Genomic DNA, 25,581 nt, shown 5'->3' on the forward strand with positions numbered 1-25,581 from the left:
AAAGCAGAGAGCAAGCATAGGTTCTGCTCTGGGATTCTGTGTAAATCCCTGACATCGCTGTCCATATATGGACAGTTTTGTCAGGGTCTTCCCCAGAGCGGAGTCCCAGGCAGAGCGCTAGTATAGGCTCTGCTCCGGGAATCTGTGGAATTCCCTGACATCGCTGTCCATATATGGACAGTTTTTGTCAGGGTCTTCCCCAGAGTGGAGTCCAGGGCAGAGCGCTAGCATAGGCTCTGCTCCGGGATTCTGTGCAATCCCCTGACATCGCTGTCCATGAATGGACACACGATGTCTGGGGCTTCCCCAGAGCCTGAGTCCCATGTAGAGCGCTAGTATAGGTTCTGCACTGGGACTCTGTGGAATTCCCTGACATCGCTGTCCATATATCGACAGCGATTTCTAGGGCTTCCCCAGAGCTGGACAGTGATGTCAGAAGCACAGCTGGAGTCCCAGTAGGAGCGCTAGTAGCGCTCTGCCCGGGACTCCAGCTCTGGAGTTGCCCCTGACATCTCTGTCCATATATGAGCTGTGATGTCAGTTGCTTCCCCAGAGTTTCGGAGCAGAGCCTATACTAGTGCTTTACTCTGGGACACCGGCTCTGGGGTTGCCCCTGACATCACATTCCGGTCCAGGAGGATCCCCTGATGTCACTGTGTATGAACAGGGACATCAGGGGCTCCTCCAGCAGAGGAATCCCTGGCCAAAGCGTTGGCAATGCTCTGGCTGGGGATTCCACTCCTAGAGGGAGCCCCAATGGAGCTATGTACTGTGGGTGTCTGTGGCACTATCTACAAGGGGTGTGTGTGGCATTATCTACAGAGGGCACTGTGGCAGCATCTACAGAGGGCACTGTGACAGCATCTACAGAGGGCACTGTGACAGCATCTACAGAGGGCACTGTGGCAGCATCTACAGAGGGCACTGTGGCAGCATCTACAGAGGGCACTGTGGCAGCATCTACAGAGGGCACTGTGGCAGCATCTACAGAGGGCACCATGGCTACCTCTACAGAGGGCACTGTGACAGCATCTACAGAGGGCACTGTGGCAGCATCTACAGAGGGCACTGTGGCAGCATCTACAGAGGGCACTGTGGCAGCCTCTACAGAGGGCAATGTGGCAGCATTATCTACAGAGGGCAATGTGGCAGCATTATCTACAGAGGGCACTGTGGCATTATCTACAGAGGGCATTGTGGCATTATCTACAGAGGGCACTGTGGCATTATCTACAGAGGGCATTGTGGCAGTATCTACAGAGGGCACTGTGGCAGTATCTACAGAGGGCACTGTGGCAGTATCTACAGAGGGCACTGTGGCAGTATCTACAGAGGGCACTGTGGGATTATCTACAGAGGGCACTTTGGCATTATCTACAGAGGGCACTGGCATTATCTACAGAGGGCACAGTGACAGTATATACAGAAGGCACTGTGGTAGTATCTATAGAGGGCACTATGGCAATATCTAAAAAGGGGCTGCCTAATTTTGACATTTGCGCTATTATTATAGTAATGTAGTATTATTATTATAGTAATGTAGTATTATTATAGTAATGTAGTATTATTATTATTATTATTATTATTATAGTAATGTAGTATTATAGTAATGTAGTATTGTTATAGTAATGTAGTATTATTATTATTATTATAGTAATGTAGTATTATTATAGTAATGTAGTATTATTATTATAGTAATGTAGTATTATAGTAATGTAGTATTATTATAGTAATGTAGTATTATTATTATTATTATTATTATTATTATACTAATGTAGTATTATAGTAATGTAGTATTATTATTATTATAGTAATGTAGTATTATTATAGTAATGTAGTATTATTATTATTATTATTATTATTATAGTAATGTAGTATTATTATTATTATTATTATTATTATAGTAATGTAGTATTATAGTAATGTAGTATTGTTATAGTAATGTAGTATTATAGTAATGTAGTATTGTTATAGTAATGTAGTATTGTTATAGGAGTTCAAATAACGAATTAATTAACAATAATTTTGTAATGTATCAAATTTGAAAGTAATGCGGCCCGTCAACTTCACATTTTTTCTATATGTGGCCCACTTACCCGGCCGAGTTTGAGACCCCTGACCTAGAGCATATGGTGGAGAGAGTACCCAAAGAATGTAACACACAGGTCATAAAGCTGGCCATACTGTTAGGGATCTGCCAGGTACTACGTCTAGGTATACTCCTGGGATTAATCAATCCACACCTGAGGCCAGACCTGTTCGACTGACACCATCTCCCACCAACCAGGGTGGCAGGCTCAGGAGTGGGAGAGCCTATCGCGGCCTGGTCAGTCGGAGTTAGCTCCGCCCCCTGTCCTTTATTACCTGCCGTGTTCTCTTCCTCAGTGCTTGTAATTCTTCTGGATTCCTGGCCTCACTGCTGCTTGCTCCAGTCTGCTTCTGCCGAGCTTCTGCCTTGCTGCAGTTCCGCTTTACCTGCTTTGCTTTGCCCCTGGCTTGCTTCCTTCTCCGTGCTCACTTTGGTATACTCCACTTCATCCTGGTCCTGACTACTCATTCACCGCTCCGTTTCCTCGCGGCGTTCCGTGGCTACTGCCCCTGCCCTTGCGTGTTCCCTGTTTGTTCTCCCGTGCACTTAGACAGCGTAGGGACCGCCGCCCAGTTGTACCCCGTCGCCTAGGGCGGGTCGTTGCAAGTAGGCAGGGACAGGGCGGTGGGCAGATTAGGGCTCACTTTCCCTTCACCTCCTTCCTGCCATTACACATACACTTTAGATAGCTGTTGACCGAAGGATCGTTTGGCCGACAGCTAGTCCTCCCGACTCCCTCATACACATATGGCTCGACCAAGCGTGCATGTGCTTTTAATAGTGAGAATGGAGAAAGCCACCGCTAGCCAGTAGCGGCTTATCTACTAATGAACAAAAGGATCGGACATGTTCAAATTTACCCTAAAGAAACCCTGACTACAGGTGTATGGCCATTTTGTTGAAGAACTTCTAGTCAGTCTGCAGAATACCAGAGGATCCTCCAGGCCCAGGTTCTGACACAATTATGGACTCCAGAAGTCCAGTAGAAGACAACCCCATTTGAAGGTGACTTTGAAGCCGATCACTCGCTACTAGGGTCTATTTCTTATGGGATGATTCACAAATAACTTATTAGACCTTATTGATTTTCTCTCCTGTGTGTACGATATCAACAAAGATTAGGATGCAGTTAAAAGTGGATGTGTACATGTTCTGTATAGATGGAGGGTCGCCCTCAGAGTCATTTCTTCTAGTGGGCCCAAGTAATCCATGTCCTACACTGTTATCATTAGAGATTTATTTTTATTGATCGCAGTGCTGGAAGCTTAGGGCTTAAAGAGGTTCTCCGCTTTGGACAATCCATACTTAAAAAGGATCCCTTGACAATAAGCTGATCACAAAGTGTCCCCCTGCTGGAACCCTCATTCATCAGCTGTAATCTGTGGGGAAACCTTGCAATAAGTGTTCCCCTACAGTGCCTCTAAAGGAGAAACTAGGTATTACACAATGTCCATTCAAATGAATTAGATATCAAGTCACAAGACAGGTCCTCCAGAGCAAGTGATGCTATTTTGTAGATGCTCTCCACTCTGGCCAAGAGATGAGGATCCTCTAATAACTCAGAGTTCCCTAAAAGGGTGTATGGAAATGGGTTTTCGAAGTTGGGCAACCCCTTTAGTGCTCTCCTACAGATCTGCCAGTGCTGGACACCCATTATGGAGTGAGAAGATACCAGCTTTATGTCGAATTCCCAGACTTGGGGAGGCTGTGTGCTCTCTAGTCATACGTTAATGCCCTCTTCTGTTTACGTGCTGACGTCTGCCTATGTAAACTGTATTTACCTACTTTTATTTTCAGTATACACACTAAATTGTGATTTGGATTGTGTCGGATAATGACATTCTGCTGTGCACGGTGGAATTACAAGTATTTGAGTCTAACCCTGCTGGGCTTGGTCTAATCAACACATGGCCACAGTGGGCTGGTTTATACCAGGACCCTCTATTAAAGGAATGAAGCTGATGAGCCGGCCGGGCAGAGGATGGTAAACAGTGATCCGGCAGCAGGTGTTCCTCCTTCTCCTGGGCTCTGTAGACTCAAATGCAAATAAAGAGGCAGGAGAGACTGATTTGACTGACAAATACAGGAGCAGCAGCTGTTGTCTTCTGTAGTCACTCAGAGCCAAGTGACAATTGTCAGGGACAGGATGCTTCCATGGAGCTGCTCTCTTGCCCAAACTACTTGCTTAAGTGCGGTGTCTGCATAGTCCTGCTATTAGGTAAGAGGCTTCAATTATTTCACTGGATTGAGATTTGTAGGGAATGTATAGAATAGGGGGATTTTAATGAGCTATGGAAAGCAGAATATACTACCTTCCTGTGGGGGGAACTACAAGATCCAGAAATCCTCCAGACTTGCAACTGAAATGGCATGCTGGGATTTGTGGTTGCAGGATAGTTAAAGCTTCTTTATCTACATTATGAATGGATGGATTTAATATTTTGTAGTATTAGAATAGACATTTTTGTTAGATTGCAACCAAAGCAGAATATAATATTTATAATAAATAATAATAATAATAATAAAAATAATAATATATAATAATAATAATAATAATAATAATATAATAATAAATAATAATAGTCACTATCTATCTATCTATCTATCTATCTATCTATCTATCTATCTATCTATCTATCTCATATCTATCTATCTATCTATCTATCTATCTATCTATCTATCTATCTATCTATCTATCTCATATCTATCTATCTATCTATCTATCTATCTCATATCTATCTATCTATCTATCTCATATCTATCTATCTATCTCATATCTATCTATCTATCTATCTATCTATCTATCTATCTATCTATCTATCTATCTATCTATCTGTCCCTCAGTTTATATGGTTGATTATTTAACAAGACAATTCCTTTTTGATTGTGGCTCCGTGGCTGAAGTGAATGATAAATTTGGTCATCGTTTGGTCATATTTGTTTGGTTCTTATATTTATAGGGATATCTTCAGTTTTATCCCCTGTACTCAATGAATTTTGTTTGTACATTGTCAGAAATTTGTAGTGGTATTTGATATAAAATTGCTTGTACATCTGATAGCAGATTTTCATCTAATGTTTTAAGGGTCCAGACACGCGGCAAGATAAAAAAAAAACAGCACTCTGTATGGGTGCCCACTTTTAAAGTTTGGTTTGGTTTGGTATTGTATTTCTGTCCATATATTTCCCTATGTTGTTCCATATGGGTTCTGTATGAGTGCTAAAGTATTACTTGCTTCAAAAACAATTCCCCTTGTCAGTACCCAGTACTTGCAGGGAGGTTCTTGACTTCTATGGATGCAATTTATTAAATAACTTCTATGGGGGGGAATCACGATACACACGTCATCCGATCCAGAATAACACAATTTGCTTTCATACAGTTCATACAAATATATTTTGTACAAATATACAGCGTCAACCTTCATAGGATTACATTAGTGCCATATTAGAACTGGTACAGAGCCATTACATGGTTATGTACATGAGCCCCTATGCCGATGATGGCGTGCATGTTGCTGGGACGTTTCATGATCATTGCAGAGGGGACTGTGATGTCGTTTTTCAAGGCAACTTCAGTGGTCACCATAGCAGTTGACATGGATTATATAAGGGATTGTCTACTCAAAGCCACCCCTTTAATGACCACATCTGTCACACGTATAACAATGAGCGTGCAGTTCACAAATGTTCCTATTGTTTGGCTGCACGTCAATAAGCCTCAATACATTATTAAAGTCATTTAACGATTCAGCCACAATTCTTCCCTTTCACTCTCCTGTATTATGTTACACTTTTATTTTCTCTTTATACATCCTTTTATGTAGGTAAAATATGATTACGGTAAATAAATGGTCTGCAACCTGTGGTTCTGTGCCCCAGTGCAAAATCTGTAACCGGGCCCCCTACATAACATGTGCTATTTATTATATTGGTGTCTTCTTATGTAGTCGAGGGGTCATTGGCACCCCTCAGGCAGGGCCAGGATCATGGGTAGCAACATAGGTGGGCGCCATTGGGGCGAGCGGGTGCAATTTATTAATTCAAAATAAAAAATACAATGCTCTGCCTTTAGCCTCTTAATGACCGTGTTTTTCCGGCGATCATTTAGGGTACTTATGCCACAGCGCTGCATTTTCACGGCACTGTGACATAAGCCCAGCAAGGGTGTACCGTGCCGGTAAAAGAGCGGTTGTCGGGCTATCTAGAGACAGCTGGGCTCCTGCTCTAAAGGGAGGGATCAAAGCTTTCTTCAAACCCGCCCGTTTAACCCCTTAGATGCCACGGTCAACAGCAACCGCGACATCCAAGTGGTTTTAGTGGGAGGGGGCTCCCTCTTTCACCCCATTGGCATCCCCGCCACATGACCACAGGGTGCCGATGGTTTTTATAGGTCTGCCCTCAGTAAATGACTATTAGGCCCTGCCAAAAGCATGATACAATGCAATACAGAAGTATTGCAGTGTATTATAAAAGCGATCAAATGATCACATATTAAAGTCTAAAGTTTAAGGGGTTAATAGAGTTTATTATAAATAAATGAAAAATCCAAAGTAAAAAAAATGAAAAACCCACTTCTTCCCCTTACAAAATGCTTTATTATAATAATAATAATAATAATAATAAAAAGAAAAAAAAAGGTACAAATATAATACATAATTGGTATTGCCTCGTCCGTAATGACCTGAAATATAAAACTATTCAATTATTTAAGCCACGCAGTGAATGCTGTAAATAATAAAATAAAAAACAATGCTAGAATTGCTCTTTTATGTTCATCCTGCCTTTCCAAAAAATGCAATAAACAGCGATCAAAAAAAGTGGCACCAATAAAAACTACCAGTCGTCCTGCAAAAAATAAGTCTTTATACAGCAACGTTGGCAGAAAAATAAAAAAGTCATGCATCATAAAATATGGCGACACAAAAACAAATGTTTTTATTGTGCAAAAGTAGTAAACATGAAAAATGATAAATTGGGTATCGCCGTAATCGTAACGACCCGCAGAATAAAGTTATTGTTATTTATGCCACGCGGTAAACGTAAGACGCAAATGATACAACTTATCCCACAAAAAAACAAGCCCTCACACGGCCATGTCTACGGAAAAATAAAAACGTTACGGGCTTTTGAAATGCGACGATCAAAAAACAGAAAAAAATCACTCCGTCATTAAGGCCCAAAATAGGCTGGTCACTAAAGGGTTAAATCTCTTTGTATAACCAATTGAAGCGCTAAGGGAGAGTATGTATAATAAATAAGAATGTTAGGGATTGGCGGGGGTAATTATATGAGTGATTGTCTATCTGACAGCTCTAACGCTTTACTTCTTGGATTGAGGGTGGTGGGGTGCACTCTAAAAACCCTGCCTTGGGCACCAAGAGAGCTTGTCCCTCCCCTGTCCTCGGGTACCTGGGCCCGGGAGCTACTGCCGCCCCTGCACCTCCTATACTTACAAGTTACGCTCCTGGTCTTGCTGCTGGGACTCTCCGTGATCGATGGAAACAAAGCATTGCATGCCACCCACCTAAGTCAAGAGCCCTACATTGCTTAGAATCAAGGTCGGGTGAGTGGTAGGCAGAGTAGGTAGCTGTCTAAAATACCATTAAGGGGAAGAAATGAATGTATTAGCTGTAATCTGTTAGGGAACCAAGTGTTCAAATCTCCTGCAGCACCACCACAGGAGACATGAAGAATTACACAGTTTCCCATCAAAATCTATGAGCTGTTCTCATAATGTACAGACGTGCTGGGTCCTCCAGACTTCTGAAATATAGACATATATTACTTATTATGTGTATGGTTCATTATTGTTTTCCAACTTGTCTGTAAACATGTTAGTTGTCCGTAATTTTTGAAAAAGTTGTCCAGAAAAAAAATCAGGTTGGCAGCACAGGGACAGTATTACAGAGTGACGACCCAGGAGATACCTTAGCTTCTTGGACCCCTATGAGTGTGGTGTGGGAGTATGGGGATACTGAAGTTGTCACAGGTGAGTTTCAGTTTTTAAGTAGAGTAATCATTTAACTTTTTTTCAGATTTATGTGTCTGCGGCTTTTACTTGTGCTCCACAATCACAACATAACACAAAAGGATTTTTTTTCTTTAATCGAAACCCCCGCCCTTTGTTTTATGTCAACACTACCTGCTGTGTTTTGGTCTTACCTTGCTGGAACGATTAAAACCCTCATTTTACACCATGTTTGTGCATTCCACAAAGAGGTCAGTCCAGAATGAAGAGACGTTTTATTTTATTACAAACTGTCACATAATATAGAAATATTACAGCAATCTCTCTCCATGTGCAATACAACCGAACAGTTCAAAGAGGAAGCGCTGATTATAAGGGATCCTCCACGGGTTATTAGGGATGAGGTTACACAGCATATCTCTAATATACCTTTAAGGCTATGTTCACATCTGCTTCGGATGTCACAGAAAAGGTGAGATCTGCATGCAGCGCTAGTCTTCTTCTACCATCAAAACGACAGACCCCATTATAAGTCAAAAGGGTTTATCCGGTTGCAGGGCATTTACTTATTGCTCCAATGCATTTAAAATACAAAATAAGGCAATTTTGCAAATACCGTTGTGTTATACAGCTAGTAAGCAGACCTATGTGTCTCCATGGTTACAGACTGCAAACAAACCCTGTGTAGTCTGATACTTCAGTCATGTGCTACACCCTTTTATCTGCTTCCTCTGTAGATTAGCAAGAAAAAGGGGAAGAGGGAATAGAGAACACATGATTGCATTAGTGTATAATAAAAAGCTCTAAGACTTTTTTTAATATAATCTTAGTTTCAATTCTTCACTATTTTCAAGATCTCTAAGGGCACATTCAGGTGTGGCGGAATTGCTGTTCAATTCCGCTGCGGACAGTCCGCAGTGGAATTCTGCAGCAGCCGTTTTTTACATTTGTTTCTATACATTTTTAGGAAAGTTAGTTCAGACGTTGCAGAAAATAACTGTGTGGAAATCAGGCTGCGGTGCGGAATATTCCCTCCGCAGCAGCTCATGACGTTGCGGAGAAGAAGCGGCATTTCACTGCGGATTTCAGCCTTTGCAATGCAAAAACTGAAATCTGTGGCAAGTCCGCTGTGATATCTGCAACGTCTGAATTACCTGTCAAATATGCAAATGTTGCTGCAGATTCGTTGCGTAATTGCTCCGAATCTGCACCAACATTTGCAGCGGAAAAATTCTGCCACATCTGAACATGGCCTTACTGTTAGAGAATGAAAATATTCATCCAGAGGCTAAAAATCGTGTCCTGCTCGTATTTACCTGACGCAGATGCATAGCTTGTTACAGTGTCTCACAGGTCTCTCTAATAACAATCCAAGCAGCTGTATGAGCTAGACTAAGTCATGAGGAGAGATTTTCAGCTTATGGAATGTTTCTATTCACTAAAATTGCTCCATTTTTCATACGTATATTGATTGAAGGGGTGATCCAGAATTAAAAAACAGGATCTACTTTTTTCCTGAAACAGTGCCACACTTCTTCATGGCTGTGCCTGGTATTGCAGCACAGTCCTATTTACTTCATTGCAGTACCAGACACAACTCATAAAGAAGCGTGTAGCAGTTTCTGTAAAAACATAAAACCCTTTTTTCTACTCTGGGTTTTACTTCTAAAACGAGAAAACCCCTTTAAAGAGCACCTGTCATCTCTCTTTACGTGACTAAATGAATAAATTGACAACTGGGCATTCCCCTTGTCAATAGGGTGTCTCCCAAAACAGTCTGGCAAGGGGAACAGTATTCTTATGATGAAGGTGGCGAAACGCGCTTTGAGCTGCTGGAGGGGTAACATCTCGCTGATTAATCATGTCTACATCACATTAGTTACTGTCTTTAGTTTTATTCGTTAATTATTTGCAAGTGAACCAGTTTCTAGACACAGAACTCAGTAATATTTTTATGAAAATGTTATTGATTTATTTTAATATTTATGAAATTCATTAATGCATTTTAGAAATATGACGTTTTAATACTATTTGATTACTTATATTTTTTATTTTTAAACATCCAATGTGGAATGAATTGTGATCATTGACATTATGTGGAAAGGGCAGATGTTGTTCCAACCTTTCTGGGTTTGTTTGTTTTTTATTGTCGGTTACTGTCATTTGTTGTTATTTTAAAGAGGCTCTGTCACCAGATTTTGCAACCCCTATCTGCTATTGCAGCAGATCGGCGCTGCAATGTAGATTACAGTAACGTTTTTATTTTTAAAAAACGAGCATTTTTGGCCAAGTTATGACCATTTTTGTAGTTATGCAAATGAGGCTTGCAAAAGTCCAAGTGGGTGTGTTTAAAGTAAAAGTACAAGTGGGCGTGTATTATGTGCGTACATCGGGGCGTTTTTAATACTTTTACTAGCTGGGCGCTCTGATGAGAGGTATCATCCACTTCTCTTCAGAACGCCCAGCTTCTGCCAGATCACGCTGTGTCGTCACTCACAGGTCCTGCATCGTGTCGGACGAGCGTGGACTCCGGCACCAGAGGCTTCAGTTGATTCTGCAGCAGCATCGGCGTTAGCTGGTAAGTCGATGTAGCTACTTACCTGCAAACGCTGATGCTGCTGCAGAATCAACTGTAGCCTCTGGTGCCGGTGTCCTCGCTCGTCTGACACGATGCAGGACCTGTGAGTGACGTCACAGCGTGATCTCTCGAGAATACGCTGTGTGTCTGCACTGCCAGAAGCTGGGCGTTCCGAAGAGAAGTGGATGATACTTCTCGTCAGAACGCCCAGCTAGTAAAAGTATTAAAAACGCCCCGATGTACGCACATAATACACGCCCACTTGGACTTTTACTTTAAACACGCCCACTTGGACTTTTGCAAGCCTCATTTGCATAACTACAAAAATGGTCATAACTTGGCCAAAAATGCTCGTTTTTTAAAAATAAAAACGTTACTGTAATCTACATTGCAGCGCCGATCTGCTGCAATAGCAGATAGGGGCTGCAAAATCTGGTGACAGAGCCTCTTTAAGTATTGAGCTAATAAAGAACATATATTTTGAACAGTATGTCTTAGATGTTGATACATTTTTGGGAGTTTGAACCTTTGCAGGTTTTGGGAATGGTAACACTTGGGCTGGGTTCACACACACTATTTACGGATGTAATTCGGGCGTTTTAGCCCCGAATTACGTCCGAAAATGCATCTCAAAAGCGTCGCCAAACATCTGCCCGTTCATTTGAATGGGTCTTACGATGTTCTGTGCCGACGGTCATTTTTTTTACGCGCCGCTGTCTAAAGGCGGTGCGTAAAAAAGATGCCCGCGTCAAAGAAGTGTCTGTCACTTCTTCAGACGTAAATGGAGCCGTTTTCCATGGACTCCATAGAAAAACAGCTCTAATTACGTCCGTGATGGACGCAGCGAAAGACGCCTGCACATGCCATTATGGCTGAAATTACGGTGCTGTTTTCTCCTGAAAACAGCACCGTAACTTCAGCCGTAACGGACGCTGCCGTGTGAACATACCCTTAGTAGTCAATTCATTCACACATGTCCAAGAGGATTAAAAGAGGGACAGTGCACTGCAGAGTTTCATGGGTAATACAATTGTTTACTGAAACAGACATGTCAGGAGAGTGGACAGGTCCTCTACACTACTCTACACAGGAGAGCTGACAGATCATCTATACTACACCACACAGGAGAGCTGACAGATCCTCTATACTACACCACACAGGAGAACTGACAGATCCTCTATACTACACGACACAGGAGAGCTGACAGCTCCTCTATACTACATCACACAGGAGAGCTGACAGATCCTCTATACTACATCATACAAGAGAGCCGACAGCTCCTCTATACTACATCATACAAGAGAGCCGACAGCTCCTCTATACTACACCACACAGGAGAGCTGACAGATCCTCTATACTACACCACACAGGAGAGCTGACATCCTCTATAATACACCACACAGGAGAGTTGACAGCTCCTCTATACTACACCACACAGGAGAGCTGACATCTCCTCTTTACTACACCACAGGATAGCTGACAGCTCCTCTATACTACACCACACAGGAAAGCCAACAGCTCCTCTATACTACACCACACAGGAGAGCTGACAGCTCCTCTATACTACACCACACAGGAGAGCTGACAGATCCTCTATACTACACCACACAGGAGAGCTGACAGCTCCTCTATACTACACCACATAGGAGAGATGACAGATCCTCCATACTACACCACACAGGAGAGCTGACAGCACCTCTATACTACACCACACAGGAGAGCTGACAGCTCCTGTATATTACACCACACAGGAGAGCTGACAGATCCTCTATACTACACCACACAGGAGAACTGACAGATCCTCTATACTACACCACACAGTAGAGCTGACAGATCCTCTATACTACACCACACAGGAGAGCTGACAGCTCCTCTATACTACACCACACAGGAGATATTAAAGATAAGCTTGCCACCAAAGACCTGCCACCTACCCTAGATTACCTCATTTTTCTGACCACTTGGATTGACATGAGGATCCAGGAACGATCCCAAGGGGTTAGCCGGGACAGAAGATTCCCTAGGCTGGCTCCTACATTCCAACCCCTGATGCCCTCATCAGTTGTTCCACCAGAGGAACCTATGCAAGTAGACCGTCTCAAGTTGTCAGTCCATGAGAAACAACGCAGAAACACTTCGGGACTCTGTCTGTATTGCGACCTCTGAGGCCATTTTGTGCATTTGTGTCCCCAGAAGGCAAAAAACTTGAGCGCCTAGGGTTGGTTGGAGAGACAATCCTAGGTGGAACTGCACTAAATAGAAAATTCTCTCCCAAACTGTCCATTCCCATGACTATAGTGTCCGGCGAGAAGACGCATCGGGTCCCTGCCTAACTGGACTCCGGGTCCGCGGCAAACATTATACAACAGGACCTAGTGGACCAACTCCAGTTGCCCACAGTCCCTCTGGAGACACCTCTTGCTGTTGCCTCAGTGAATGGACTTCCTCTGCCTGATCCTATTGTGCCTGAGACCAAGCCACTGAAGATCAAAGCTGGAGCCCTTCACACTGAACAGATTGCGTTTTTTTTATCCTGCTTAAAGCCGTCAATCCTGTGTTGGTGGGTCTGCCTTGGCTCCGGCTACATGCCCCAGTCCTTGACTGGAGATCCGGAGAAATTCTCCAATGCGTCCCCATTGTCTCCACCGCTGCCTGTTACAGATCTGTCCTGTCCAGACTCCTCTGCCTCAGCCATTAACAGTATTCCCCACTCATTATGCTCAGTTTGCATACTTCTTCAGCAAGGACGCTGAGATGCTTCCCCCACACTGGTCTTATGACTGCCGGATTGAGCTGGTCCCAGATGCTTCACCCCCCATGGACGGGTATATCCTCTCTCCCTGCCAGAGACCCAGTTCATGTCAGCCTATATCAAGGAGAATCTGGAGAGGGGCTTCATATGAAAGTCCTCCTTTCCGGCTGGAGCCGGGTTCTTCTTCGTTAAAAATAAAGACGTATCTCTTGCACCGTGCGTTGACTACCGTGGTCTTAACCAGATCATGGTCAGGAATAAATACCCATTGCCACTAATCTCCGAATTATTTGACCATATACGAGGAGCCAAGATTGTCTCTAAACTGGACTTATGTGGGGCCTACATCTTGATCCGAATCCATCGAGGTGAAATCCGTCGAGAGTGGAAGACGGCATTTAACGCTCGAGGCAGTCACTACGAATACCTGGTGATGCCCTTCGGTCTGTGTAACGCTCCCGCGTCTTCCAGGAATTTGTGAATGACATCTTCCAAGATCTCCTCTATGTCTGTGTTGCGGTCTATCTTGATGATATTTTGATCTTCTCTCCAGATCCGACGACACATCGGAGGCACGTCCGTCAAGTCCTGCTGCGATTAAGGGAGAATCGTCTGTATGCCAAGCTGGAGAAGTGAATTTTTGAAAAAAATTGCCTGCACCTCCTGGGCTACATCATCTCGGATCACGGCCTCAATATGGATCCCGAGAAAGTAAAGTCCGTCCTGGAATGGCCACATCCTCAGGGCCTGCGGTCCATACAGCGTTTTTTTGGATTCGCTAACTTCTACCAGCAGTTTATCCCAAATTTTTCGTCACTGACGTTTCCTATCTCTACCCTTACCAAGAAAGGTATTAACACCAAGGTATGAACTCCAGAGGCAGAAGCAGCATTTAATAGGCTCAAGATTGCCTTCATTTCAGCCTCTATCCTCCATAATCCTGACGTGTCCCGACAGTTTTAGTTGGAAGTGGACACTTCCTCTGTTCGTGCAGGTGCACTTCTGTTCCAGAGAAGCTTCAAAGGAAAGGCTGTAGTATGTGGCTATTACTCTAGACTTTTTTCTCCTGCAGAGCGCAATTACTCTATTGGGGATCAAGCTGGCACTGGAGGAATGGAGACATCTGCTAAAGGGCGAATTTCATCCCATTCTGATTTACACCAACCACAAAAATCTTACATATCTCAAGTCGGCTCAACGGCTAAATCCCCGTCAAGCCAGGTGATCGTTGCTCTTCACTCGTTTTCAGTTTGTGCTCCACTACCGTCCCTCTGACAAAATTGTGAGGGCTACTGCCCTCTCCAGGTCATTTGAAACAGAGGACCCTGTGGATCCCCCTCAATGTATCATAGACCCGTCCTGAATTGTCACTGCTAATCCCCTGCAAATTAGTGACATCTCTCCGGGGGAGGACTTTTGTTCGTTTGGCAGACAGGAGGAGAATGCTTCCAAATTGGCTCGGCACGCTGGTGTTCATAAGACTCAAGACCTGATAGATCGTAATTTCTGGTGGCCCACGTTGCCCAAAGATATTGTGGACTTTGTCTCTTCCTGCACTGTCTGTTCTTCTAATAAGTTTGCTCACTCCAAGCCTGCCGGCCTGCTCCAACATCTGCCTGTGCCCAACACTCCCTGGCAGCATATTGTAATGGACTTTGTCACTAATCTTCCTCCCTCAACAGGATGCAAGACTGTCGGGGTGGTGGACGGGTTCTCAAAGATGGCACATTTTATTCCGCTGACCGGCCTACCTTCTGCTCCTTGACTGGCAAATCTCTTCATTCTGCCCATCTTCCGTTTGCATGGCTTGCCCCTTCATTTAGTGTTTGATTGGGGGGTTCAGTTCACGTCAAAATTCTGGAGAGCCTCTGTATGAATGGGAAATTGGACTTCTCCTCGGCCTAACATCCCCAGTCCAATGGTCAAGTCGATAGGATCATGGAGAATTATCTTCGTCACTTCATCTCCATGCAGCATGATGACTGGGTACAGCTTCTTCCATGGGCCGAGTACTCATGTAACCACACAAGTGAGTCTACTACTTCCACGCCATTCTATATGGTCTACGGGCAACATCCGCGTATCCCTCTTCCTGTTCCAGCTACATCTCAGGTATCCGCAGCTAACTGTAATGGCAGGAAGGAGGTGAAGGGAACAAGTGAGCCCTAATCTACCCACCGCCCTGTCCCTGCCTACTTGCAACGACCCGCCCTAGGCGACGGGGTACAACTTGGCGGCGGTCCCTACGCTGTCTAAGTGCAAGGGAGTACAAACAGGGAACACGCAAGGGAAGGGGCAGTAGCCCACGGAACGCCGCGAGGAAACGGAGCGGTGAATGAGTCAGTCAGGATCAGGATGTAGTGGAGTATACTAACGAGAGCACGGAGCAGGAAGCAAGCCAGGGGCAAAGCGAAGCAGGAGAAGCGGAACTGAAGCAAGGCAGAAGCACGGCAGAAGCAGGCTGGAGCAAGGCAGCAGTGGGGCCAGGAATCCAAGAAGAATAACAAGCCCTGAGGAAGAGAACATGGCAGGTATAAATGGACAGGGGGCGGAGCTAACTCCGACTGACCAGGCCGCGATAGGCTCTCCCACTCCTGAGCCTGCCACCCTGGTTGGTGGGAGCCGGTGTCAGTCTAAGAGGTCTGGCCTCAGGTGTCGACTGATTAATCCCGGGAGTATACACAGACGTAGTACCTGGCAGATCCTTTACAGTACTCCCCCTTTTATGAGGGGCCACTGGACCCTTACTAAGAGGACCCGGTTTAGTGGGGAAGAGAAGGTGGAACCTCCTGATCAATACCCCAGCGTGAACATCACGAGCAGGTACCCAAGTCCTCTCCTCCGGCCCGTATCCTCTCCAATGGACCAGGTACTGGAGGGAGCCCTGGATCATCCTACTGTCCATAATCTTGGCCACCTCGAATTCCACCCCCTCAGGGGTGAGAACGGGAACAGGAGGTTTCCTCGAGGGGGACCAGGACGGGGAGCAGCGTTTAAGGAGGGAGGCATGGAAGACGTCATGTATGCGAAAGGATGGGGGCAGCTCCAGACGGAAGGATACAGGGTTGAGGACTTCAATGATCTTATAAGGTCCAATAAATCGGGGAGCAAACTTCCTGGACGGGACCTTAAGGCGCAAGTTCCTGGACGACAACCAGACCACATCCCCGACGACAAACCGGGGGTTAGCAGAACGTCTACTATCAGCCTGAATCTTTTGTACGCTCTGGGACGCCTCTAGGTTCTTCTGAACCTGGGCCCAGACTGTGCACAGTTCCCGATGAACGTCCTCTACCTCGGGATTATTGGAACAACCAGGAGAAACGGAGGAGAACCTTGGGTTAAACCCGAAATTACAGAAAAACGGGGAGACCCCTGACGAGTTACTGACCCGGTTATTCAGGGAAAATTCGGCGAGGGGAAGGAATGAGACCCAATCAAATTGACAGTCAGAGATGAAACACCTTAAATATTGTTCCAGGGATTGGTTAGTCCTTTCCGTTTGGCGATTAGTTTCGGAATGGAAGGCGGAGGAGAAGGACAGATCAATCTCCAACTTTTTACAAAAAGCTCTCCAAAATAAGGAAACAAATTGTACCCCTCTGTCAGAAACGATATTGACTGGGGCCCCATGGAGATGCAGAATGTGTTTAACAAACAAAGAAGCTAACGTCTTGGCGTTAGGTAGTTTCTTGAGGGGCACAAAGTGGCACATCTTGCTGAAGCGGTCAACTACCACCCACACCACCGACTTGCCCTGAGATGGAGGCAAATCGGTGATAAAATCCATGGAGATATGGGTCCAAGGTCTCTGGGGAATGGGCAAGGAACGTAGTAAGCCCGCAGGTCGGGACCTAGGGGTCTTGGACCTAGCACAAACCTCACAAGCGGCGACGTAAGCCCTAACGTCTTTAGGTAACCCAGGCCACCAATAGTTTCTGGTAATGAGGTGTTTGGTACCCAAGATGCCAGGATGACCAGATAGTGCGGAGTCATGGTTTTCCCTGAGTACCCTTAGCCGGTATTGCAGGGGGACAAACAGTTTGTCCCCAGGGAGGTTCCCGGGAGCTGAACCTTGATCAGCCGCGATGTCAGAAGCTAAATCAGAATCAGTGGCAGAAACGATTATACCAGGGGGTAAAATACAAGCAGGATCCTTCTCGGAAGGAGGATTGGCCATGAAACTACGTGACCGTGCATCAGCCTTAATATTTTTGGACCCAGCCCTATAGGTAACCAAGAAATTAAATCTGGTAAAGAATAGTGCCCAACGAGCTTGTCTAGGATTAAGCCTCCGGGCAGATTCTAGGAAAACCAGATTCTTGTGGTCAGTAAGGACCGTTACCTGGTGTCTGGCCCCCTCCAGGAAGTGACGCCACTCTTCAAAAGCCCATTTAATGGCTAAAAGTTTGCGGTTGCCAATATCATAGTTACTCTCCGTGGGCGAAAACTTCCTAGAGAAGTAAGCACAGGGGCGGAGATAAAGTCTGCAACTCTCCCGGAAGGAGAGAAAAGTCTTACGGTCCCCTGAGAACCGGTCAGGTAACTTGAGGTCGGGTTCTAGAGGTGAGGTGAGGGGTACTACTAAGGCAGCGTCACCCTGGTTGACCCTCTGAGCCAGGGCCTGGACCTGTAGGGAGAGGCCCTGCATCTGCTGGGTCAGGGTCTCAAGGGGGTCCATGATAGCGTCAGCGTAGGAGAAATGGTAGACTAGGTATGGGCTTGTTATTATGTAATGGCAAAAAGGAGGTGAAGGGAACAAGTGAGCCCTAATCTACCCACCGCCCTGTCCCTGCCTACTTGCAACGACCCGCACTAGGCGACGGGGTACAACTTGGCGGCGGTCCCTACGCTGTCTAAGTGCAAGGGAGTACAAACAGGGAACACGCAAGGGAAGGGGCAGTAGCCCACGGAACGCCGCGAGGAAACGGAGCGGTGAATGAGTCAGTCAGGATCAGGATGTAGTGGAGTATACCAACGAGAGCACGGAGCAGGAAGCAAGCAAGGGGCAAAGCAAAGCAGGAGAAGCGGAACTGAAGCAAGGCAGAAGCACGGCAGAAGCAGGCTGGAGCAAGGCAGCAGTGGGGCCAGGAATCCAAGAAGAATAACAAGCCCTGAGGAAGAGAACACGGCAGGTATAAATGGACAGGGGGCGGAGCTAACTCCGACTGACCAGGCCGCGATAGGCTCTCCCACTCCTGAGCCTGCCACCCTGGTTGGTGGGAGCCGGTGTCAGTCTAAGAGGTCTGGCCTCAGGTGTCGACTGATTAATCCCGGGAGTATACACAGACGTAGTACCTGGCAGATCCTTTACACTAACTCTGCATTTGGGGACAATCCACAAATCTGGCAGCAGACCCGATCCTCTATTCTGCTGGCAGTTGATCGAATGAAGCAAAAAGCAGATAAACTAGGGAGATTACCGCCTCCGTTTTCTCCAGGAACAAAAGTCTGGCTGTCCTCAAGATGCATTCGTTTGAAGGTGCCCTCATACAAATTTGCTCCCAGTTTTCTCGGACCATTTGAGATCCTACAACAGATAAACCCTGTCTCCTATAAGCTTCAGCTGCCTCCTACCCTTAGAATCCCCAACTCCTTTCGTGTTCTTGAACCGCTACAGTAAAATTCCTAGTCCTGCAGTTGCTCCCAGCAGTTCTTCTGATGTGTTTGAGGTGAAGGAGATCCTGGACTGCAAGAGGGTAGGAGGAAGGACATAATATTTGGTGGACTGGAGAGGGTTTGGTCCTGAAGAGAGGTCCTGGGAACCAGAAGAGAACCTTAATGCCCCTACCCTCGTTAAAAAATTCCTCTTTCTCGCTTTGGACCTAAGAAGAGAAGAAGGCGTAAGGGGGGGGGGGGCACTGTAACAGCCGCGGTTGGATCGTTGCCTCCCCTTACCTGCAGACAGCCGCGACCGCAGACCTCTCCCGTGGCTGACGTCTCCTTCTCAGAAAGACGTCAGCACATCCGGCCGCTCTGCCCTACAGTATTTGCTAGGGGGCGGGCGCGCTCGTTCCCGGCCTCAAAGGGCCAGCACGCATATGTAATTAATTATTCCCAGATCATGCTGGACTATAAAAAGGGTCCTGCCCTTTCACTCCTTGCCTGAGCATTGTTGTGTATTCCCATGTTAGTCTTGCAAATGGTCCCTTAGTTGTATCCTGTTCCCAGTGTTCCCGTGCCCTGCTACCTGTATCCTGTATCCCGTGCTGTGTTTGTTTCTGTGCCCCTTCTAGTGTTGGAGTCGTGTTGTGCCATTTGCCATGCCTGCTATCATCCGCCACGTTTGGCGTTATCTACTGTCAAGTTCCATCTGTGACTAAGCCTCTGCTACTGTCTGGACAATTACAGGTACTTTTGTACTAAGACTTTGTATAGACTGTGTATACTGTTGTTTGGCCAGCTGCTACTCCACTACGGCGGTGCGGCCTAGTGGGTCCACATACCCACGGATCGTGATAATAGATCACATGCTGACCCCTGTCCACCGCCAAAAGTTCCTGCAATGGGGAAGTGACCATCAGAACTGGACCATGGAGCAATGGAAGAAGGAGGTCTGGTCTGATGAATGACGTTTTCTTTTACATCATGTGGATGGCCGGGTGTGTGTGCGCGCGTCGATTACCTGGGGAAGATATGGCACCAGGATGCACTATGGGAAGAAGACAAGCCGACAGATGCAGTTTGATGCTCTGGGCAATGTTCTGCTGTAAAACCTTGGGTCCTGGCATGCGTTTGGATTTTACTTTTACACGTACCACAAACCTAAACATTGTTGCAGACAAGTAGTAGCGGTATTCCCTAATGGCCGTGCCCTCTTTCAACATGGTTATGCATCTTGCAACAAAATTGTTCAAGAATGGTTTGAGAAACATGACACAGAGTTCAAGGTGTTGACTTGGCTCCAAATCTGATCGTTCAAGTGTGTGATGTGACGGAGAAACAAGTCCGAAAAAAAACACGTGCAGAGGTTTTGTGGAGTCTATGCCTTGATGGGTCAGAGCTGTTTTGGTGGCATCAGGGTGACCTACACAATATTAGGCAGGTGGTCTTAACCCCTTAAGGACGGAGCCTAGTTTTGGCCTTAAGGCTCAGAGCCCATTTTTCAAATCTGACATATTTCACTTTATGTGGTAATAACGTCGGAATGCTTAAACCTATCAAAGCGATTCTGAGATTGTTTTCTCGTGACACATTGGGCTTCATGTTCGTGGTAAAATTTGGTCGATATATTCAGTGTTTATTGGTGAAAAATTGCAAAATTTAGTGAAAATTTGGAAAAAATAGCATTTTTCAGAATTTTAATGCATCTGCTTGTAAAACAGACGGTTATACCACCCAAAATAGTTACTATTTCACACTTCCCATATGTCTACTTTAGATTGGCATCGTTTTTTGAACATTCTTTTATTTTTCTTGGACGTTACAAGGCTTAGAACCTAAACAGCAATTTCTCATATTTTTAAGAAAATTTCAAAATCCTTTTTTTTAAGGTACCTCTTGAGTTCTGAAGAGGCTTTGAGGGGCCTATGTATTACAAACCCTGATAAAACACCCCATTTTAAAAACTAGACCCCTCAAAGTATTCAAAACAGCATTTAGAAAGTTTTTTAACCCTTCAGGCATTTCACAAGAATTAAAGCAAAGTGGAGGTGAAATTTGCAAATTTAATTTTTCTTGCTGAATTTCAATTTTATTCATTTTTTTTCTGTAACACAGAAGGTTTTACCAGAGAAACACTACTAAATATGTATTGTCCAGATTCTGCAGTTTTTAGAAATGTCCCACATGTGGCTCTACTGCGCTCGTGGACTAAAACACAAGCCCTAGAAGCAAAGAAGCACCTAGTGCATTTTGAGTCCTCTTTTTTATTAGAATATATTTTAGGCAGCATGCCAGGTTTGAAGAGGTGTTGAGGTGCCAAAACAGTAGGAATCCCAGAATAGTGACCCCATTTTGGAAACTACACCCCTCAAGGAATTCATTTATGGTTGTTGTTACCATTTTGACCGCACAGTTTTTTCACAGCACCTATATGAATTGGGCTGTGAAATTAAAAAAATGTCATTTTTTCCAATAAGATGTAATTTGTGATCAAAATGTATTATTTTCACAGGGAACAAAATACCCCATTTTGTTGCCCAATTTGTCCTTAGTGCGGCAATACCCCATTTGTGGTGATAAACTGCCGTTTGGGCCCATGGGAGGGCTCAGAATGAAAGGAGCGCTATGTGTTTGTTGGAGTTCAGATTTTGCTGGATTGGTTTTCGGGTGCCATGTTGCATTTGCAGAGCCCCAGAGGTATCAAAGCAATGGAAACCCACAGAAGTGACCCCATTTTGGAAACTACACCCCTCAAGGAATTCAAATATGGTTGTTGTTACAATTTTGACTGCACAGTTTTTTCACAGCACCTATTTGAATTGGGCTGTGAAATGAAACAAATTACATTTTTTCCAATAAGATGTCATTTTTTATCAAAATTTCTTATTTTCACAGGGAACAAAATACCCCATTTTGTTGCCCAATTTCTCCTGAGTGCAGCAATACCCCATTTGTGGCGATAAACTGCAGTTTGGGCCCATGGGAGGCCTCAGAAGTGAAGTAGCGCTGTGTGTTCTTTGGAGTGCAGATTTTGCTGGTTTGGTTTTCGGGTGCCATCTCGCATTTGCAGAGCCCCAGAGGTATCAAAGCAATGGAAACCCACTAGAACTGACCCCATTTTGGAAACTACATCCCTCAAGGAATTCATTTATGGGTGTTGTGACCATTTAGACCCCATAGTTTCTTCACAGAACTTATTTGAATTGGGCTGGGAATGAAAAAAAATAATATTTTTTCCAATAATATGTCGTTTTAGCTCAAAAATTCTTATTGTCTCCATAAATAAAATACTACATTTTGTTGCCCAATTTGTCCTGAGTGCGGCAATACCCCATTTGTGACGATAAACTGCTGTTTGGGCCCTTGGGAGGGCTCAGAAGGAAAGGAGCGCTATGTGTTTGTTGGAGTACAGATTTTGCTGGTTTGGTTTTCGGGTGCCATGTCGCATTTGCAGAGCCCCATAGGTATCAAAGCAATGGAAACCCACCAGAAGTGACCCTATTTTGGAAACTACACCCCTCAAGGAATTCATTTATGGGTGTTGTGACCATTTTGACCCCATAGTTTTTTCACAGAACTTATTTGAATTGGGCTTGGAATTAAAACAAAATTAATTTTTTCCAATAATATGTAGTTTTGGCTGAAAATTTCTTATTTTCACAAGAAATAAAATACCCCATTCTGTTGCGCAATTTGTCCTGAGTGCAGCAATATCCCATTTGTGGTGATAAACTGCCGTTTGGGCCCATGGGAGGGCTCAGAACGAAAGGACCACCATTTGGCCTACTGGGGATTTTCTCGTGCAAAGTCATGTGTGCAGAAGCCCCAGTACAGTTGAAACCCGCAAGAAGTCACCCCGTTTTAAAAACTACACCCTTAAGGCATTCATCTAGAGGTGTAGTGAGCATTTTGACCGGAGAGATACACCCCATAAACTGTAATGTGGGTTCTCCCGGGTATGGCTATACCCTCAATGTGGCTGTTATCAGCTGCCTGGGCACACAGCAGGGCTCAGAAGGGAAAGATAAGGGGGGATAAGCTGTGCGGAGTGCATCAGGGTAAGTAGAATTGGGGTAAATTATAAAACAAGGGATGTATGATAAATGTTAAAACACTCTTTCATACAGAGCTTTGGTTTTTCGGGACACGCGTTACATTGATATATTGTGTCCTCCCTTATACTCCTCTTATAGCAGACTTTGCACCTCTTTTGACTTTTTCCCTTCTTGCCAGTTTGGGGAACTTCTCCTGGAAAGTGTTGCCCTGGTACGATGCGTGTGGCCTCGCTTCCAGAAGTACTGGGTGCCCCCCTGTTCCTGGTCCCTAAAGATTAGGTTCTTGATAATCACCTCTTGAAATTCCAGGAAAGTTCCCCTCTGGCCTGTACATCGACGTAGCACGTACACATTGTACAATGCCATCTGTATGATGTGCCCGGCCAGCTTCTTATACCACACCGCATGGCGCTGTAGGGCTTCGGGACTTGATCTGACAAGTCCACCCCTCCCATGTACCTATTGTAGTACAGGATGCAGTCTGGTACCTCGTACAGGTACATGGGTACTGGTGTGACATCTCTCTTGTCCTTGTACTTGACACACAATATGTTGCTGCTAGAATGTGCCCTGCGCTCACCCCTTCTTGTTTGCCCTGCAGAGTCTTAGGGAGGCCTCTCAGATTTCTTCTAGCAGTGCCGCATGCCACAGGACTGGAAGCGAGGCAGTTGAAGAGTGGGACGCCGGTATAAAAATTATCCAGGTAGAGGTGGTAACCCTGGTCCAGCAGTGGGTGTACCAAATCCCACACAATTTTTGCATTAACTCCCAGTAAGGGGGGGCATTCTGGGGGCTGAGCACTGGTGTCCTTCCCTTCATATATCCTAAACCTGTATGTATACCCTGATGCACTCTCGCACAGCTCATACATCTTCACGCCATACCTTGCCCTCTTACCCGGCAGGTACTCGCGGAATTGAACCCTCCCTTTAAAATCCACCAAGGACTCATTAATAGAAATACACTTCTTGGGGGTGTATGCTTGGGAAAACCGGGCACTGAAACGGTCTAATAGGGGTCTCCGTTTATACAAACGGTCAAAACTGGGGTTATCTCGGGGTGGGCACGGCTCATTATCAGTATGATGTAAGAAGCCAAGTATTGCCTGATTTTTTATTTTTTTTTAGGTTACAGTTCAGTTCTGAAGTTGCTTTGATGGACCTATATATTAGAAACCCCTATCAAACACCCCATTTTAGAAACTAGACCCCTCAAAGTATTCACAACAGCATTTAGAAAGTTTATGAACCCTTTAGGTGTTTCACAGGAATTTAGAGCAAAGTAGAGGTGAAATTAAAAAAATTTTTTTGTCAGAAAATCCTCTTTATACCATTTTTTTTATAACACAAAAGGTTTTACCAGAGAAACGCAACTTAATACGTATTGCCCAGATTCTGCAGTTTTGAGAAATATCCCACATGTGGCCCTCGGGCGGTAATGGACTGAAGCACCGGCCTCCGAAGCAAAGGAGCACCTAGTGGATTTTGAGGCATCCTTTTTATTAGGCACCATGTCCGCTTTGAAGAGGTCTTGTGGTGCCAAAACAGTGGAAACCCCCCAAAAGTGACCCCATTTTGAAAACTAGACCCCTTGAGGAATCCATTGTAGTTTTCATGGGGTGCATGCGGCTTTTTGATCAGTTTTTATTCTATTTTTAGGTGGCGTGGTGACTAAAAAACAGCAATCCTACTATTGTTTTTTTAATCTATTTTTTTTACAGCGTTCACCGTGCGCTATAAATGACACATTCACTTTATTCTGCGGGGCGATACGATTACGGCGATAGCAGATGTTTATAGGTTTTTTTTATGTCTTATGGCGTTTGCACAATAAAATACGTTTTGTAAACAATCATTCACTTTTTGTGTTCCTTATTCTAAGAGCCAGAACGTTTTTATTTTTCAATCAATAAAGCCGTGCGAGGACTTATTTTTTTGCGTAACGAACTGTAGTTTCGATCAGTATCATTTTTAGGGACATGCGACTTTTTGATCTCTTTTTATTCCATTTTTTGGGAGGTGAAGTGACCAAACAATTGTTATTGTGGTACGGTTTATTATTATTTTCTTTTACGGCGTTCACCGCGCGGGATAAATAACGAAATAATTTTGTAGTTCAGGCCGTTACGGACGCGGCGATACCAATTATGTATAGTTTATTTGTTTGTTTATATATTTTTATTAATAATAAAGGACTGATAAGGGAAAAAGGGGGATTTTTACTTTTAATACTTTTATTTTCTTATTTTTACACATCTTTTTTACTTTGTCCCACTAGGGGACTTGAGGGCAGGAGGCCCTGATCGCTATTCTAATACACTGCACTACATGCGTAGTGCAGTGTATTAGAACTGTCAGCTACTCACTGACAGCAAGCATAGTGGGTCCTGACGTTGTCAGGACCCACTAGGCTTCCGTCGATGGCAGAGCCGGACGCCATTGTTTGGTGTCCGGTTGCCATAGCCACCATCGCCAGCCGCTATCGCGTAGCAGGCTGGCGATTGTAGCTTAACCCCTAAAAAGCCGTGATCAC

The 25,581-nt window shown here is 44.8% G+C and overlaps 1 protein-coding gene across 1 annotated transcript in view; it reads left to right on the plus strand.

The window, feature by feature from the left end:
* The first annotated feature begins 4,069 nt into the window (after positions 1-4,069).
* HEPACAM2 (HEPACAM family member 2) overlaps positions 4,070-25,581 on the plus strand; it is a 97,687-nt gene continuing 76,175 nt past the window's right edge. The window contains exon 1 of the mRNA XM_075827719.1: positions 4,070-4,307. Within this exon, the coding sequence (XP_075683834.1) occupies positions 4,244-4,307 (64 nt within the window). The 5' untranslated portion in view covers positions 4,070-4,243. The remainder of the gene's footprint in view (positions 4,308-25,581) is intronic.

This window comes from Rhinoderma darwinii, chromosome 5, assembly GCF_050947455.1.
Source record: "Rhinoderma darwinii isolate aRhiDar2 chromosome 5, aRhiDar2.hap1, whole genome shotgun sequence".
NCBI lineage: Eukaryota > Metazoa > Chordata > Amphibia > Anura > Rhinodermatidae > Rhinoderma > Rhinoderma darwinii.